The following is a 20900-nucleotide window of genomic DNA, read 5'->3' as shown; positions in this document are numbered from 1 at the left end:
TTTAAAGTTGAAGGCCATTGAGTTATGATTTTTAGTGAAGTTATAATATTTTTGTAATAAATATTTTGTTTGTTTTAATATTGGTATTTAAAGAACAATGAAGATATTCTGTTTATTTCTTTGTTATAGCAGAATCTACCATTTCCACCAACAGTACACAATACAATTGGTGTAATTGTGGACACGGTGTATGTTCATTACACAAAAAAGTTATACAATTAACACCTGAAAATTCTGGAAATGTTCTATTTTGGAAATGTTCCAAAGCAAATGTACATTCTAGTGATTCATGCAAATTTACATCTAATTTTAAAAAATTCTCAGTGAGTATTCAAGTTATTTTAATATCTTACATACATTTTACAAATAATAAAGGAATTATTTCAACTAAAATGTGACAATATCTTTACTTCAGAAACTGTTATACATCATAGTGTTTTTAAAATTGAGCTTTGATTTAACATAATTTATCATCTTAAGTTCTGAAGTAAGTAAATGAACCTGTGTTCCTTCATGAACCTGTGTACTCTTGTGGCAGTTGGATCAGTCAAATCAGTGGCCAGTAATGTTCATGTGATAATTCACAGTGGTAGCTCCAGATATAACGATATTCAGTAACTATTTAAGTATATCAGAAAATTTTATTAATTTTACTAATTAGTTCTATTGGTTCATTTAATAGATCCAAAAGGTCTTGCATGTAAAGTGACAGTGAACGTGTTACTGTTTTACTTGCATCAGATTTAAACCATATTAAGAAACATTGTTAATTATATCTAACAAGAGATTCAGAAACAGAACTGAGAAACTGATTGTGTTGATATTAATTTGTATAACTAGACCTCAATCTATAAAGTTTTGTATAAAAAGACGAGTGCTTAACCATTGAACATAAAATAAAACACATTTCGTTATAAACTTCTTAAACTGATATAAAAACTTTTCAGTTGATAATTTTTATCTCATTTACCACTATCTTTAAACAACTATGTAAATTTGATTTGAAATTTAATTGTGTAGTTTCTGATCATTGTACCTGTGTAGAAATTACTCCTTGCTCTGTGTATTAATATCAAACTAGGTTATGCACAGTTCAGAAAGGCGTGAGACTAGGATGTAGTCTATACCTGTTGTGTAGATAAGTATGAGAGTGATATTAGGGGAAAATTAAAATGTAAAGATTTCCTTATAATGTTCTTTTGACTGAAATTAAAATTTAGTAAATCACTGAAGTAATGGACTCATTGCCAGGAGAAAGATATTATTATGAAATAAATATATCTTAACAAATAGTAATAAAAAGTGAAAGATGGGAAAATAGTGATAAAATTAGTTTTAAGATGAAGAAACGTTTTAAACAAGAAATTAAGGTATTGTGGACCCAGCAATTTATTTAACAGCACCCAGGATGATTTTTATCTTTGATGATTTGGAGTAAGTAATCAGTTTATTGACTGGTTTCAGCCACTGACATTTTCTCCTTACTTTTATTTTCAATGAAGTTATGATTTCTGAGTGAAACCACCAGCTACAGTTCATCATCTTGCCTTGGACTCTAAAATCTACTAGAATCAAACATTTATATTGATATTAGAATTTTTTTAATTTTTGTATGGATCATAACATTTTATAATAGTGAAATGTGAATAATAGAAATACAAGAAAAACAAAGCATGTTGATATAAAACAAAACAAAGAATAATTAAGAATAGAAAAAAATAAATAGAAAGAATAGAAAAGATATATACAAGGTGATATCAAATTGTTTTCAGACAAGCTCTATTTAAGGAAAGTTGCTTCATTTATCTAAGTTTGAAGATAATTTTTTTCAAAGTCACCCTCAGCATTAATGCACTGGACCCAGTGAGCAGTAGAACATTGGTCCTTCACTGGGACAGTGGTCCCAGTGTTCCAGCAACTTCTGGAATGCAGTCTTGAAGTTGTCTTTTGCAAGAAAGGTGAGAATAACCTGCGATTCATGCTTAATTTTAGCAACAGTGTTACAGTGGTGATCTTTCAGCTGTATCTTCACCTTCAGGAAAAGAAGGAAGTCCACAGGAGCTAAATCTGGCAAGTAAGATGGGTGTGAAAGTGATAACGTGTTGTTATTTGTGAGAAAATAATGAACAAGGCTTGCTTGGTGACAGGATGCATGTCATCATCATGATTCCAGTTTTCTGTGTCTTACTGATCCAGTTGCTTTCACCGAATATTCTCCCTCAAACACCAACAATGTCAGCAATGTTGTTGATCATCCTCCAGTGGTCCTTGTTCACAAGTTGCTGAATTTTTCCCATATTTTTGGGAACAATGCAAGTGATAGGTTTTCTGGATCACTTGTCATCTTCCAGGGATGTTCTTTCATCTTTGAAGTATTAATGCCAATTGAAACATTGTGTGCAATCCATTTTCTCATCGCTGTAAGCTTGTAGAAGGAAATTGAAAATCTGTTGCTAATTTTTTTTTCTCTTAATGCAAAATTTTACATTACCTCTTTGTTCAAAATTCTTATCCACTGCGTAATTGCAGACTATCATGTGCACTTAATCACAAAACTCCAATTTAACAAATTCCAATGTAAACACACCAATGTCACTTGCCACAATGCATTTTAAAGTTTAGAGGTTAGGCTTGATGGTCATGTAATTGATGCTGTTTATGCTCAGGTCTATGCTGTTATCTCTTGCTGTGCTACAGAACTAGTACGGTAACTTTTTGACACCACTTTGTATGTAATATAGGGTTTAAAATCACACAAAAAAACTGTATACAGAATCTAAGAATTTAATTGTTGAGCATCATTTTGAGAAATATTCAGGATATATTTGGAAGAGAAAGAAGGTGTAGAAGAAATAACTGTTTTTTTCTTCATTTGTCAGTGGTTTGTCAAGTGGCATATCTCCACTTTATTTTACTTTTTTCTAATCTCAACATCTTTTTGATTCTACAACCTCAATTATTTTTTTGTGTTCTAATCATCATCTTCCTGTGCAGTTTTTACCTTCTAAATGTCTATGACCAAATTAATTAGTCAGTAGTCTTTAAATATGCAGCTTACTGATGTTATTCATCTTTTTATGAAATTTTGTTGTAAGTGTCACTATTCTCTGATTAATCTTGAAATCATTTTTTTCTCATTGCCTATTAACTAACATAATTTTCAACATTCTACTGTAGCCAAAAATGTCTAAAGTTTCTGTTCTTTGGTTTTTTGATTTTACTTTTGTCCATGTTTCGCCATTAAGTGTTATACTCCATAAAAATATTTTTTGAATTTTTTCTCCCAATTCCTAAATTTATATTTGATAGCAAAAATGTTTTTCCCTGATTGAAGGTTAGTACTTGTGCTAGCCTGCATTCAAGTTAGCCTTGCTACATTAATTCTTGTACATTTTACTGCTTAAATAACAAAATTCTGCAGCTTATGATATGTTCTGTTTCTCATACATTAATATTTAGCTCTTACTAGCTTCACTTCTGATACATTTTATCTCCTTTTTTATACTCCAATTTTCTTTAAACTTGAATTTCTCCCTTTACGTTGAAAATTTAGTTGTTGTTTTGTGGTAATATTTTAATGACAATTTTTTCACTGTAAGTATGGTAGTGAAAGGAGCTCATTTAATTGAGATTGATTTAGAAAGTGTCTAAGTTATATTTATGTATAAGGATAAAATTTATTATAATTAAAAAAATGCAATAATACAATTACGTTGAGGTTTTTATAGACATAAAGAATGAAAAGGAATCAAGAAGTGCAAGTTAGTTGACTGATCTTAAATAAGTTACGTTAAGTATTTATGATTTTAATAATAAATCTGTACCATTGTAACATAAATTTTTCTTATTGAATCTAATGTTTCCATTAGACTTTTTGAGCAATTTCATGTAACACCTAGAATACCATTTACATTCAGAACATTCTTTTGTTTATTCTATATCCTTTTATTATAAAGAATATGTAAATAGACTTAACAAATGATAAAATATACTTTTAAACTGATTATTTTTTTATTAATTATTATTTATTTACATTAATTTTTTTAACTAATAAGTCATAAAAAGCAATAAATAAATATTCTTACATAGTTCATTAATGTAGACAACAAAACATAACTTAATTAATGTGGTAACAATAAAATTAACTTTAACCAATACCCAGTCCAGAGTGAAATTCAGAGGTGAACTCTCTCAACCCTTCTACATAAAAACTGGATTGAGGCAAGGAGACGGCCTCTCACCACTCCTTTTTAACTGTGCCCTTGAATTTGTCATGAGAAAATGGTATGAAATAAATCCCAAAAATATAAAAATGGGTACTAAGAAAAACTCCATCACACTAAATTGCCTAGGATTTGCAGATGACCTTGCTCTTTTAGCAAATAATATTCAAGAAGCCAAAACACAAATCATGAGCCTTCAAAACCTAGCACAAAAGATAGGGCTTCATATCTCTTTCGAAAAAACTGAACTAATGGCCATAGATCCTCTGGTAATAGAGCACATTACGGTAAACAATCAGAAAATTAAAATAGTAAAACAATTTAAATATCTAGGGGAAATAATAACTTATTTTTAAATGAAAAAGTGACATGGCAAAACAGGACAAATAAAATGATTAAATCCCAAAAATTAACTTGGTCAACATATAACAAAAAATGCCTTTCTGCTAAAACAAAACTTAAACATTATAAAACTGTAGTACAGCCAGAAGTCACCTACGGAAGCGAGACACTTTTCAAAATCACTCAGAAAAACCGAATTGAAAAAATTCTGAAAATAGAGAGGAGAATTGTCAGAACGTGTATCAATAAAAAACACCAAAAAGAAGGCCAATGGTGGATTGTGCCAAATGAGGTGGTGTATCGAGAAATAGAGCCTGTTACTGATACTATGCGGAAAAAAAGAATCTCTTTCTTCGGTCATCTCATAAGGACACCGCAAACAAGACTGTCAAGAAATATCATTGAAAAGCTCTGGTTCCAAAAGCTAGAAGTAGGATGGATCAAAGAAATTAGAGAAGATATGAAAGAATTGGGAATTTCCCTGACTGACCTACAGAATAAAACTGGAAAAATTACAAAGCTAAAAGATAAAAGCATTAGATTTAAACAAAAGACAGACAAACGACAAAATACAACGAAGAGGGTGTTTACGGATGAAGAAAAGAAAGCAAGATCTGAACGGATGAAGAAATACTGGGCAGCTCGAAAGAGTAAAATAACACGCTTTTCTCAGAAAAGATCCAACTAAAATTGACTTAAGTGGTCCCATGTTGGCCGTAAAAGCATAATAATAATAATAATGTGGTAACAGAAAACTGAAGAATGATCAGTGAGCATCTACTATGTGTTGTTAATACTCCCAATGTGAGATCTTTTTATATTTGGTCCCTCCATTTAAGATTATAGCAGACTGAAACTTAAGTGGCCTGCCCAGCTCAGTATAGACTTTACTGTTAATTTTGGTAATTAGCCTTTTTTTTTAACCTTTCCTAAAATTTTTTACACCTTGTTCTGAAATGCACATTTGTCATTTTGTTTAGATAGAATTCAATTCTCTGCTACACATATCAATGTTGGTTAGCTTATGGTTTTTATAGACATTTATTCTAGTTTTGAAGCTAAAGTATTTGATACAAACATTTTCCTACATGCCAAAAGGTATTTACTTACAATACCTTATACAAAGTTTACTTTATTACAAAGTATTACTTTAATACAAAGTTTATTTTTTTACAATATTCCACATGATTTTATTGTATTCTTTCACTCTCAGTATTTAAATTCATATACCAGTTATAAAAGTTGGCTGTCAATATCAAGTGCCTTTTGTTTTGAGTGGCTCTTCCAAGATGCATAATTTTAGTTTTATTCTTGTTAACTTATTGATCCAAAAACTGTTAAGATTTATGAAGTGAAAATATTAGTCTTTTTGATGATGTATAGTTCATATTTGTATCTCTAAAGAATAATTTATTTAAAAATCCAAAAAAGATTAAAACTGGTTGGCAGACCTTACCTATCACAATAATATAGATTTTCATGTTTTTGAAGAAAAGACCTAAATATGCTAATTAAAAAGAATCTTTGAAAAGCATTGGTGGGAGGAATTCTGGTAACCTTGTTTTTAGAAGTAAGATTATAATTTTTCATTTGTGCACTACATAAAAATAGTGTTTATTATTATAATATTTTTGTACAGGTACAAGATACACTTAATTTGAAACATCAAGATCATTCTACTAACATTGGTGAAATAACATTCACTGATTCTGAAGAGAATCAGATGGTATCAGATGCTGTTCATGAATTTAGCACCATCACCAGCAGTAGCGAAAGCCATGAATATGGTTCTCTGGATCTGAGTTTCAACTCTAGTCGAAGTAGTTTAGAAAGACAGCTCAGTTCATCTTTAAGCTCTCATGATCGTATTAATGAATACAGAAGATCTTTTATCTCATTTCCAGATATCTCTCTTCTTGAAGAAGTTAATAAAAATGTGTCATCCATTGATTCAGAAAGTACGATTAATTCTTCATTGTATTCAGAAAATGTTCTGTCATTTGACAGTGAGAACCAAAGGGTTGAAATAGAAAATAAAAAATCATCTGATTCTTGCCATTTACGTAACGTAAGTAAGGAGATGATATCATTTACCAAGAAACTTGCAATTCCTGTGATACCAAAAAGATCTGCTGACTTTGACACTGTAATTAATGAGTATAAACAAAAATATGGTAAACTTCAAAATTAAAAATAAATCATTACTAAACATTCACATAAAATTCTCACTGTTTGACAGTCATGATATTTTTTTGTATTTAATAACTGCAACTAAATTAATTCTCGTATAAAATTAATTTTTTTTTCATATTTTTTACTTGTATGTCAAAATTATAAGTGCACCATTTCTTGTATTTGTTACAAAAAACGTTCTTACTAATATTAATTCTATAAAATTATGAATGAGTGAAAAATAATTTTAAATGCTCATAAGATATTACTGTATAGAAAATTATGTTCTTTTTATTAATGCAGTCTTGATTTGCAAAATTAATCGTATTTAAATATGTGTCATGTCCATTTAAAAGGCTGACAAGTAATAAATAATGTAATATATAAATGAATTGTTTTTTAACCAATGTTTTGTAAGCTTATACTTGCAGTACTTGCATTACAACATTTACTTGCAACACTTACGTCAACATTGCAATACTGCAAATACTGTAATGTTGTGGTAAGTCAATGCCCCAACACCCAGGTCATCATGCAGAGCTACTGCTTACATGATATTTGTCTAAGTATATGTTTGTACTATAATTATTATCTTGAATAGGACATTTTTTTTTGTTTACAATAGTATTATTCTTGTCAAAATTTTGATTGGTTTTAAGTAATATTTTCTATTCATATATACTGTTATTCCTTTATTACTTAACACTTTTTTTTTTACCTCCAGTACCACGGTTAGGCATTATTTCAGAGGATGAGATGAATGAGATAAGTAGCATCTGAAAATGTCATGCCTGACTGGGATTCGAACATGGGACCTCTGGATAAAAGGCCGAGAAGTTACCACTTGCGCCACAGAGGCTGGCTTATTACTTAATACAGTTAACTATTAATATTTTTGACTTGCTTTTATTTATATTGAGTTGTTTTGAGTTGTTACTGTCATAAAATATAAAACCAAAGAATTTATATCAAGTCTTCTTAACTGTTTTTTAAATGATTGTGTGTGCGTGCATGTGTGTTTTGCATGCTTTTTCTTTTCTCACAGCTATCAATAGAGAATTGCTATGTACGTTGCTACTATTTTGGATAAAAATGCCTTAATATTAGTTTATTGATAGGATGAATGTCTTGAGAGAGCCTTGAGTGAAGTCTCATTGTTGATCTTTTTTGTAAGATTACAAGAAAGTAAGAATATGAGCTGAATTGCACGTACAGTATTTAGGCCTTTTAACTTCTCCTAAAATACTAATCACAATTAAAATCAATTTTTACACCTAAATTGACTTATTTTAAATATTTTAATACATTATAAAAATACATTATGCTACATTATGGAATTATTGATGCAATCATTCCAGTGAGTTTAGTTTTAATCCACTGTCAGATTGTACTAAGATTATTAGTTATCTGAAAGTTTACACACCATATAAAAGTTCTTCATGAAATGTTCTTCAACCATATCTTTTTAAATGATTAAATTTCCCTTCTAGATCATGTGTAATCACTTAAATACCTGATCATAAAATTCTGATTCTATTTAAATAGTTTTTTATATTGTTACTTTAAAAGTATAAGAAACATTTTAGTTTATGATTTTATGCTCTGATTTAGGGTCTTTTTGCTTGATTGCATACAAAAAAGAATTTGCATTACTGGAGTACAAAATATTTTCTGTAAAATTGTAGTTGTTATCAAATGGGACCATAAAAAAGATAATTATGGCTATTCCTTGAATAATTATAAACTGTTACTTTGTACAAGCTGTTGCACTTGCAAAGGAAAATGTGTAAAGGATCTGTCTTGACATAAAACTTGAAAAGGTAATTGAAAATAATTTCATCTTGAATTAAACATAGACTGGAGATTAATTGCTTTTTATTTGAATGAGTTAACAACAGCCTACAAAAAATAGCAATACCAGTATACTCAATGCTGATTTATAAAATAAGAAAATTCTAACAAACCAGGAGACAGAATAAGAAAAATGAAGTCAAAATGATATTTTAATACATTTCTTATACTTTCACTACTTATGCTGATAAAAACAAATTCAATAAAGACTTGGTAAAAGTCTTTAATTAACTTGTAATTTAGCATAACATGTAAAATTTTACCATTATTGCAATTATTTGACAGTATTGCTTTTGTATATAGTCAAAATTACTTTCCACAAACTCGTACTGATGGAAACAAAAAAATTAACATATAGTAAAAAATTCTATAATTTAATTGGGCTGATTCAACCAGATTTCCATTATATATATATATATTTTTTTTTTTCTTTGTGGTTATGCATTATACTTTTATACTCCACATAATTCATCAGATGGTCAGATGTAATCTCAGTAAAGCTTGATCATATTCTTGAGTGGCTCTTCAGTATGTGGAGGAAAATCAGATTGTTACATGTGCTTGAGCTGAGCAAAGCAAAATGTTCAGTAATATGCTATCTGCATTCTGGCTGCAGATAAAATAATCTCTACTGGAACTACTGCCAGAATAGGCAACTCACTCAGAGGAGCTTTTTTTTTGTTTTTGTTTTTCAGGGTGAAAAACACTTTCATGTTATCATTGGAGTGTATTTTTTTGGTAAGTAATTTTTTCTCATTTTGTCGTCTCTCTGTAAGTAGGTTGTTTGTTCTTTTCTTATTATCCACCCATTTTATTCCTGATCTCTTTCTCTGCAGAATTTCCTGTGGTTCTTGGTTAAATATCCACTGGAATGTATCTCATAGCTACAGATACTCTGTCCAGCAATTGTGCAAAAAACCAGTTGTGGACTATGTGTTTATTAATAGTCAGGCTTCTCATCCCTTTAATGTGTAATTACAGTCTTATCAAAACCTTAAGTAAACAGCAGCCCTATTTCCATACTCCAGAAGGAGTGAAATAAAAGCTCATTTAAAAGTTGCTACTAACATTTTTAAATGAAAATTATTCCTGCTTCATAAAAAGACAACTAAATTTAATGAACTGATTCAAAAATAAAAAATGACTGTCTTAACAACTTAAACATATTAATTAAATAAAACAAATTAAACCTACTAATTGAATGATTACAATATAATCAACCATCTCTGGAATGTTTTGAATGTAGTTACTTTTAATACATCATTTCATATGATATTTCTAAATAAGCAAATAAGGCTATAAAGAGCTACAAAATTAGTATATAGTTATTAAGAAAGCAGTAAATAACTTACTGGATTTTTAATTCAGTGCTGAACGTGATGCATTTTAAAATTTAATGCACTTGTTCAAGTATTTACAAATGTTCAGTATGGGTTCCTTGTTTAACATGAAAGTTGTACCACCTTTAAGCAGATTCATCCCAAATCTTATACCTTATGTCTGCTTCATTCTTTGCAAAAAATTCTCTTATCCAAACTAGCAGCTCATCTATGTTTATAGGAAGAGAAAAGAAAACCTTTAATGTAGCCCTACACATAGGTGGTAGATTGGGACCAGGTATTCTTACGAAAAACCCAATCCAAGAAGTCATAATGTAGTTGAGTTGAGAAAATTCATTTGGCATTAAATAGGTACCAAAATAAGTAGCATAGTGGGTAATTAGGAATATAAACAAATAAGTGTTTATTTTTATATCTGAAATGTATAAATTCTTTTTATTTACATGTATAGTAGTCAAAATACATATGAAGTCAAAATATGTACTGATCTTACATGATGATTCATTTTATTTTATAATGTAATTAACTTTTATTTATATAAAATTTAACTGCTTTGAATTTATAATTTTTAACTCAGTTTTCTCCTATACAGCATTTATAAGTAGTCATTCTATTTTAAAAATCTTCATATTATGAAACTAATTTTGACTGTTAATTAGATTATGAATTTAATTAGGTTCAAAAATTAAAAAGAATAAAATTCAGAATTATTAAGTTAAAAAGGTAAATTATTGGAAAATTAAAATACTATTCTAAAAAAGTAAATTTTCAGCTTATAACTTTAATAAGTTTTATATATTTATTTTCCTTACTAGCATCATCATTGTAATATATTTTATTTATTTTTACTAATGAAGAAAAACACAAATTAAATTACATTCTTTTTTTTAACAGTGAAGTCTCTACTAATTAAAAAAAAATACAGCAACAGTCTCAAAAAAAGCAATCATCTTCTGACACATTATTTATTTTTATTACTTCTTCACCACCAGGTTGTCCTAAATCAACATCCTTTCTCTGAAGGAATTTATGTGGACTTAGAGTTTTATGTTATCAGTAAATTTAAACTATAAATTAATAATGGCTGATAATAAATTCAAAAACATTTCTTAAAATGAAAAAAGTACAAATACTTCTAATAATAACTGAATTATACATATTAGTTCACCACAAAGGTCAAAGCTTGTGCATGGGAATATGGAATGGAAATTTTGTAGCATTTGAAAATTAAAATAATCTACTAAAGTGGCTTTACTTTAAAATGAAAGCTAGGCTTCATTTTAAAGTAAATATCAAATTTAATAAATTCCCATACAGTTTACATTATCTTACAATGTGATTTCTCCTTATTCTGTACTAATATTTTGTTATTATTTTTGTATAAATCATTAATAAATGCTTTGCACTTCACTTTAAAAAAAGATCTATAACAGCATTAAAAAAATAATAATGTAATCATATGTTATTTTTCAGCCTAAAAAAGCTTACTATTGCAAACAGGAACCACATTTCAGTAAAGTTTAAAGCATTCTACTCCCTCTTTTCACAGCTCTCTATAAAATTGAAAAAAAAACACTTTAGTGCTTGACAGCATGTAAGTTGGAAGTCACGTCTCCATAAAAAAATTATCCACTGAAAACTTTGGTGGAAATTCATAGTTTATAAAATTTCTTTTCAATATGATATAAAGAATGTTTGTAATTATCCTATTAGGACTGAAACTTGAAATCTAAATATTTACCTGTTAGGTGTCAAATGAAACTGTTAAGTAGTGATATGAAAAATGCCAGTCTTATACATGAGCAGCTGGCATTCTAGGGAAAGTGGAAAGTGAATTGATGTCTCATTACTTTCTTTACGTCTCTGGTTATACTTGTTCTGAATCAATATCACCAGCTTAAGCTGATTGAAATGCAGATGTGATGACATCTTCATTGTGTTCTTCAGAAGAATTCTTGCTTGGGGTACTTCATACTCTTTAGGATACAGCATTAATTTCAGTAGAATGCTGATTGATGCCTCTTTTTTCTCATTTGCCTTACATAGATTATAGCAATAAAAAAATCGTGATAGTGTGAAATAAACAACAAGCAAATACACGCATTTTCGTTGTGAAACAATGGATTGTATACACCCCTGTGTATCAGTAGGCAAAGATTTTTAAATGTATAAGATTATTTTAATATGAAAAAAAATATTATAACTGCAAATAGAATTAGATACTGTATGCAGTTTAAATGAAAGTCTTCATACTATTGCTGGTTTCATTAATATTAAAAATTCTTTAGATGATATTTGTATACCTAGATGTTGAGGAAAGCTGAAATCCTAGTTAAGATTTTTAAATGGTTTCATTATGGTTAATGGTTTCATTAATCTTGTTACTGAATCCCCAGATACATCTTTGGATTACAGTTTGGGATTTCCAAGTACACCTTAATTCCTCTCATATCCACCATTTATTTGTAAATGTTGATTTGATATGTTTATATTAAATATATATATATATATATATATATTTTTTTTTTTTTTGTCTTTTATCTGATAATATACGCACATACATAAAATTTTCATAAATAATAATAAACGCTATAATTTTAAGTGCAAATGCCTGTAATTAATAATATACAAAGCCAGAAAAATTCTTCTATGTATTTTCATTTAAATTTATATAATAAAAAACGGATACAAAAAGTAGTGACTTATGAACAAATACAGTAATTTTAAAGTTTATGTATTTAATCAACACCTCATTAAGTTCTGATGTTTAACTGTTAACTGTCAAATCAATTATCAAATTCTAAATCCCTAATTGTTCATCTGCTTAAAACTACTGCTAAAAAGAAATGGAACCTAAGACTTACATTCAGGCTACAAGTTACTGTAAAAGTATGCTTAGAAAACAAATGTACACATTTAGAAATCAATAATTGAGGCTAGGATGAAAACTAGGTACAAAGATAAGAAAATATTTCAGGTAAGAAGTGGTAACAAGAAGAAAGATAAGGAAAACTTGGTTCATTACGTTTAGCACATTTAATGTTTCTTTGCTCATTGTATCGAATATTTATATATATATTGTATATAAAGGAAATTAATGTTCAATAATAGGTGGAAAATATATAATTAATTATTCCGCAATACTCTACATAATGACTATTTTTTCATAGTCCTCGCACCACTCTATGCAGACAGGCTCTACATAAAACAAAAATGATAATAAAGGGACAGATATAATATAAATATAATACATTTTTTGTTCACAAAAAGTGTGCAGTATTATGTTGTGTATTAAAAAAATGTTATTACAGACCATAATAATACATAAAAATAGTAATTTATGATATATTAATGCGTCCATAAATAAAATCTAAAAAGAATAAAATAAATACTTTGAAACTATAATTGAAAAATTTGAGAATTTACATAATCATTAAACAAGTATCCATAGATTTCAGTTTTGCATAATTAGCATTATTTGTAAACTCATCTACTGAGTAATATTGTTTCTAGAAAAACGAAATCAAAAATTGTTTTAATGTAAGTTTAGATTAAATAGTCGATCAATTTTTTGTTTTACTATTAGGTACTTCATTAAAAATAAAAACTGAAGCGTAATAAAGTTTTTTCTAATAGGACAAATTAGAAAAAAACTTGATTTTGTATATTAAAAAAAAACTTGATTTTGGTTGATAAAAGTATAAAATTATTTTTGTTCTACGTAAATCGTATTTATTATCAGAAAAATTATCCTACAGTCATTTTTGTATGTTGAAAATTCGTTCTGAATTTTTGAAGTAACTCCAAAATGTTATATTAAATGTTAGATACGATTAAAAATAGGCGTAAAATAATAAACATATGATGGACACCCTTAATGATATATCAACACGCTTCAAAACAATATAATATGGTTTAAACCCGTCGCAAACTAATCGATTTGATAATCCTACAAAAATTTACAATTTAAAAAAGAGACCAAAAAAATGTGCACTATGGGAAGTAGAAATACTAGTATTATTAATGGGAATACCATATTATTTACTTATAGAAATTATTTAAATCGATTAAAAGTTACCAAAAAAAAAAAAAAAATGAGTTTTCAAATTATAAGGAGGTCTGTATGGTTCTTCCAATACAGATAAATTTTCAGGTTTCCTTTAGATTTGATATGGGAAGGGTCTACGCTAACTAAACTTTTTTTTTTCTAAGTCTAAAAGAAGTAAGTAACCTAGAATTTTATACGATTAATTCAGTATTTATTAGCGTTAGGCTACACATGGTGTAAACAAAACGTAGTTCTAGATAATACATTTTTTTTTTATTTGAAGTCTACGTACGAATTTGTTTATAAACAGTAAGCGGTTTCCGAGACTGTTACAAATTCATATAACATAGGGTTGAAGAGATATGGCAACAGTGTGTAAACCATGAAAATGCCGGCATGCGCGGATAATTTGTTTTCAGCCCTAGTCGTTCTGTGACGGTGCTACCTACATTAGCATCAATTCCTACCAGAATTCCGTCCAGTTTTCGCCTGTTATTATTATTTTTGTTAACATACGATTATATTCTTTCTGTCCTTACAAAAGAATAGTTTTTATGTATGTACTGTCTGAATTACATTAAGCGATACGTTTTTATACGCGATAAGATGTATGTTCCTCATCGTCTCCAGATGAAAATCAATAACTGGTCCATCCCTTAGGTTGAATGTAAAAGAATGTAAAGCGACAGTGAAATGTGCGTCTGTCTTGGCGGGAATCGGAGAAGCTTTTTATGAAACAAAAAAAGATTAAAAATAACTTTTTTTTCGAAGATGAGTATCGGTATATCATCGCCTGAAGAACGTGATGGTAAGAATTAACATTTTTATAATTACATATTTTTTTCTTTTTTAATCCATTTGTTTTTATCAATTGTATTAAATATTTTTATAAATTTTGAATGAATAACGAACTAACATCAAATTATTCGCTTAACAAAGAATTAGCACTATTTTAATTTATGTAACGTTATAAAATTGAGTTTATCATTAAATGAATCTAGTTTAACTTTAATTTAAGTATTTAAAAGTTTAAATTTAAAAAAAAACCTGATTTAAAAAATTTTATTATCAATCTTTTTCTAATAAACATGATCAAATATATTTTCTTCGCTCTTTTTTAATATAGATCTTAGGTGAATAAATTTTATATCATGACCTAATCCTTTGGGTAAGACGGAAAACTACATCGGTTTAATACTGTAGGTTTTGCGACATGAAACGTCTCAGCGATGTATTGAAAATTGAAGGGATTAAGAATACAATGCCGACTACCGAAGCCGCGTTAGGTAAACTGGTTTTCGTAGATTAACGAAATTAAAGAACGCTAAGTGCAGTATAATTGTATACTGTTGGATATGTTTTATTAGCTAGTGACGACAGTAAGTAATACCACTTAAAATTAATAATAAAAATTGCATCTGCCTATATTATATTAATAATTCTTTCGAAATATTGAGTTTTATGCATGTTAGTTGTAAAATAGATGTTATTCTAAACAAAACAAAAAATCAAAATTGTATGCACTGTCCATTTTGTCCATTATTAATCTTCTAACTTTGTACATTTTTTTTATAAGTTGTCTTAAAAACGACTGAAGATATTTTCAAAAATTTTGTTTGTTTTAACCTTAATCAGGGTTCAGCTACATAAATAAAATTAGGGTTATAAAATACAAAAATAAAATTTTCTCTAAGAGTACGCCATTCTTTTTGGACGAACCGATTGAACATTTTACAATGAAATTTTACTGAGTTTAGAAAATGTTTAGTCAAGAAAAAATAAATACTTTTTTTAACAGTCATAATGAAATGTAATTGTCTATATTTTCATTTAGAGCGCTATCTGTAAATAAATTTGCAAAAAAATTAATTAAAAAACACAAAGTTTTTACTACAAATATAATCTTCAATTTTTTTAGGAAATTCTTTATAATAAATCAGTCAGAATACAAATCTTATAACGAAAAATTGTTTTAATAATAGATATTCAAATTTATTATCGTTTACGTGCTAAAGTTAGAATTCTAAAATATTTTTACTTCTACGTTGCTGTCTGGGAGTTCGAGAAAATTCTGAGACAGATAAAATATTTAGTATATGACAACCGTTTCTTTCATATCGATATTGTTTATATTATCGTATTTAAGTGATCTTAAATTTATTACACAACTGGTCAAAAGGAGTGTAATATTTCTAGGATGTATGTATGTGCGTTTGTTCCACCGTAGCAGCTCAACAGCCGATTTAGATGTATGACCCCGCGTTGGAATCCTTGCGTTACGGGGAGTGTCATTGGCTATATAAATATGTATGTATGCATGTTTAATTGTAACTGCAAGGCCAAGAAAAATCATATATACGATTCTAAATGGATAATCGATAGTATTTCAGTATCGATTTATTTGTATCGAAAATAGTTGTGCTTTAAGATCTGCTATGATATTGAATGAATAGATTACGACAGTAAAATTTATTAATCTATCTTATAATTATTATTACTATTGTTATTTATTGTTTATAAACATTTAAGAAAAAAATAAGTCAAATGATTTTTTGATGGGCAGTATTTCGATCATGTAAACATGTTCTTTATTGCTAAATATTAACTAATAATCCCTTCTTTTATGAATAAAATTAATAAATAATGATCTATATAAATAAAAATGTAAATGTTTGTTTGTTCAAAATCTTAAATCTCCGAAAGTTCTTCACCGATTGATTTAAATTTTGACACAACGTTGCATTCGAATACGTGCGTGTTTTTATATACCTATTATTTATATACTTAAGACGTCACACCTACATGAATTTTTTGAAAAACAGCGCTATCTGTTGGACGTAGAAGCAACACACGCTATACTAAATATTTTACGATTCCATTTAAATGTTTCCGAGAAGTGTGTCAGCTATAGACTAAAAAACTACTGGATCGATTTACGCGCGGAGAAAAAGGGAGAAAGGGAAAGAGGGAAAAATCGTAAAAGGTAAGAAGGGGAAAATGGAAAAAATAAAAAAGGGAAACGGGGAAAAGGAAATGAAAAGGAGAAAGGAGAAAAGAGAAATGGGTGAGGAAAGGGGAAATGGTGGAAGGGAATGCGGTAAAAATGAAAATGGGAAAAGGAAATTGGTGGAAGGGGAAAGGGAAAGGGGGAAAACGATAAAAGGGAAAGGTTAAATTTTGTGAAGTTCCGTAATGTTCATTTTGCTAATATTTTATCAAACTTTCAATTGTGTTCATTTAATCTATATGTATACTCAAATCTAGCAATAGCAAAGTATTACCGGGTCTGCTAGTAAGTAAATAAAAATACAAATATAAAATATAACTAAAAATAATCTACGCTTAGAAATTAAATAAAATAATTTGTAAATTAATTGACAACGGAGTGCTTCTAGCGGGAGAGAGTCGTGGAGGGAGCCTACCATTGGTCCGCTTTGCGCCATAATTTTATTTCTAAATATTAACTAATAATCCCTTTCTTTTATTAATAAAATTAATAATTTACACGACTGCCCAAAAAAGGAGTGTAATGTGTTTAGGGTGCTGTATGTGTGTTTGTTTCACCGTAGTAGCTCAACGGCCGAACCGACTTAAATGAATGACCCGCCTTGGAATTCTTACGTTTCTGGGAGTGTCATAGGCTGTATAAATATGTATATGTATTATATATACGTATGTATATTTATAAAAATATACGTAGTAGTGGAGATTTGCCGGTTGAAGCATAAACTTCAATGAACTGTGAGTCTCTGTCACTGTGTTAGCTGGGTTTGAACTGAATGATTCAAATCAATCGAATGAATAAAATTACAAAAATAATAGAATTAAATTTACGTTAAATAAAATAATATAGTATTAAATAAATTTAAAAAAAATTATGTTTAATTATGATGGGCTTCCCGCGGGGACTGCGTGTGAGGCTGGAGTGGTGAGGTGATGCGAGTACCTCATACGAGGCTAGACCAATCATCACCATTAAATGGTAACAAACGGAGTATCCCTGGGGCGCTGTTCTGGGTGGTTAAGTGGGGTGCTCTTATAATATCTTTTCTGCAAAGAATCGTCCGATTTTCAAAATTCTAACGGGGTATTTGCATGTATACAAAATCATGATGGAACCAAACCAGAACAATAAGAGCAATTTTTTTTGGACAGTCGTATTTTTTAATTTTTAATATTTATCTCTTGTTTTACGCACGCTGTAGGTTATTGTAAAAAATTACGTTGTGAAAATTTAGATTGCAGAATACTAAACCGTATAAAACAATATAAAAATAAAAATTAAGCTAATATATTACTGCTTTATTAAAATAATAGAATAAATTATTATTTTTTAAATCACACAAATATAAACAGCAGAAATAAGATCGCTTGGCCGTTCGATTACGTACATGTCAAAAACTCAATGATAGTAGAAAATTCTCATTTCCCCAAAACTATGTTACGTTTCATACAGAAAGCATCGTCTAACGAATTATTATAACGATAATAATAATAATAACATGAGATCAGCAGCAAAGCGGTGACTGATTCTAAAAATATATGAAGTCGACTAAACAAATGCATGAGAGATAATGTAATCTCATAAAACACTTCAATTTAAATGTGTCTATTAATTTTTATTCTTAGTATTTAACTTTACTTCGGGAACAAGTTCCTATCATCAGGTGTAAATATATCTAATTAATTGTATTAGAATGCGTTGATAAAAACAGAATCATGAATAAATAATTATAATTATACTACTTTTTTTGAAAGTTGGTTGTTGAGTAATTTGAGATTCGTAAAACCTCAAAAATTAAAAAAAAAGCAAAATTGCGTAAAGACCGATTATCGTTTAAGTCTAACGATTAATAAAACAGTAATTTATTGATAAAATCAATACATTGTTAAATATAAAATACATTTGATAATCCAGTTAACAGACTACCGTCAAACAGTGCCTGTTATAACTCTGCTGGCCTCAGTGTACATAGTTATGTTTCATGTAGTAATTATTTATTTTTGTTTAAATGCTCATAGTGTTTAATTGTGCATTCTAATACAATGAATTATATACATTTACACCTGGCGATAGAGGGATTTGTATCCAAAACATCATTCGACACAAAGAAAGAAAGTGCAAGTTGGATTTTAATTAAGGTACTTATAAATTTCATAAATCTATTTAAGCAACTTTTGAAGATGGTAAGAAATTAAAAATGAATGATTTAATGTCCCGCAGCTTTGTGTTTTTTGTTTTGTTTAATATTTAGTGAGTTGAACAATAAAATTATCATGAAAATTTCTAATGATCGCGACCAACAATCTTACTTTGTTTCTGTTATGTACTTGTTATTTCATAATCGTATATTATGAAGTGTAAATGATAAAAATAGCCAGAATAAATTTAATATATATGCATTCCATGTTCTCACTTTTTCCAAATTTTTGTTTGGAATGGTTTTGAGGCTGATAATTGGAGATTTTTTTATAAAAAGATATACTAAGATATAAGATGATAAAGATATACTAAAGAAAAGATATACTAAGATGATAAAATTAGTTGTACAATTTTGACGAAGCATTTTATAATGACTTAAGTAAAGAAAGCCACGCGCATCAAAAGTAATTAGCAATGAATACATAGAGCTTTGATTAAAGATAAGTTCCACATAAGTAATTTTATACCTTATGTATATTACAGGAATTAATATAGAATTTTGTTCTGGATACACGGATGACACTGGAAAATGGAATGCAGGGTTTTATTGTCCAAGTGATGGTAACAGCCGAGCACTATTTTGTTGTGGTACTTCGACCTATAAATATTGCTGTACATACAAAGATCTTGTGGAAGAAGACACTTTTAAAAGGTATAAATTTCACTTTTATTTTCTAATCAAAAATTGTCAGGTGCTTTAATAGTTTTTTACCACTAAAGCGGGTGACCCTATTTGGGCCATCCGCTCTTGAAAATACAATAAGGTTGATAATTGGAATCAAACTAACTGGTTGTTACTAAATATTTTCAAGCATATAATTACAAGCAAGAAATTATGATCAGTTATGTATCCATAGTATTTCCTCTTAAAAGCTGACAGCCAATATAAGTGAGTAGTACAGAAATGGGGCACACGTAACACCAACCAATAGGATTGTGGTATTTTGGTCACGTGATGTCGGCCATTAGTTTGCTTGGTATTTCTCCCGCCACCGCCCCATTCGGTCGCCCTAAAGCACAAGACCGAATGTCTGTACCACAAACGGCTAGTGAGTCTCGAAACAGTTTAGCGACCAATGTTCTAAATAGCTCCTAGAGATTACCTAACAGTGTGAGCGGACTAAGGGCGGTGCCATACACCACCGGATTACGTGTCCCTATCGCTCCCTTGTCATATATTTACTAAAATAGGTAGGTGCAACCCATCAACTACTAAAAATATATATGACATCCATAAATTAAAATTTACTTTGTCTAGACAGCAATTCGCTGCCACGCCTAGGTCGCTGAATGCCAGAAAGTACCTATCCACCAAATTAAAGCGCTTGGAGCCCTAATTGGTCGGTGGTCAGCCATATATCTCAAGGTTAGCTTCCCATAGCAGTGCGTTAGAAGTCTTTCCCTTAAGTAAACTACTGATGTCGGTTGAACATATCAACCGCATCAAGGAACTCCCACACGGTCCGACAATGCGGCTGTGTGGGAGTTCCCACCACATTGACTCGCCGCTTGTGAGTGGCCAATTTTCCCTTGACCTCTAAGTTCCAGGGTGGCCCGGTCTCTGGTCCCCCAAGAGCAGGGCAGTCAAACATCAGGTGTTCATTTGACTGGACCTCCCTGCAGACGCACAGCTCATCAGCTGCCAGGCGGAACCGAAACAGATATTGGTTCAGATTAACATGGCTGGTGAGCACCTGGGCATCCGTTGCTCTTAAAAACAA

At 29.4% G+C, this 20900-nt stretch overlaps 1 protein-coding gene across 1 annotated transcript in view; it reads left to right on the top strand.

Moving 5' to 3' along the window:
• The window catches only part of LOC142322890 (uncharacterized), a 43849-nt gene extending 36603 nt beyond the window's left edge, over positions 1-7246 (top strand). The window contains exons 6-7 of the mRNA XM_075361985.1: positions 130-323; positions 6205-7246. Coding sequence (XP_075218100.1) covers positions 130-323; positions 6205-6756 — 746 coding nt within the window. The 3' untranslated portion in view covers positions 6757-7246. The remainder of the gene's footprint in view (positions 1-129; positions 324-6204) is intronic.
• Positions 7247-20900: the final 13654 nt, after the last annotated feature.

The sequence above is a fragment of the Lycorma delicatula genome, chromosome 4, assembly GCF_047948215.1.
Source record: "Lycorma delicatula isolate Av1 chromosome 4, ASM4794821v1, whole genome shotgun sequence".
Classification (NCBI taxonomy): Eukaryota; Metazoa; Arthropoda; class Insecta; order Hemiptera; family Fulgoridae; genus Lycorma; species Lycorma delicatula.
Note: the sequence above shows the minus strand (reverse complement) of the source record. Positions and strands in the feature narration are given on the sequence as shown.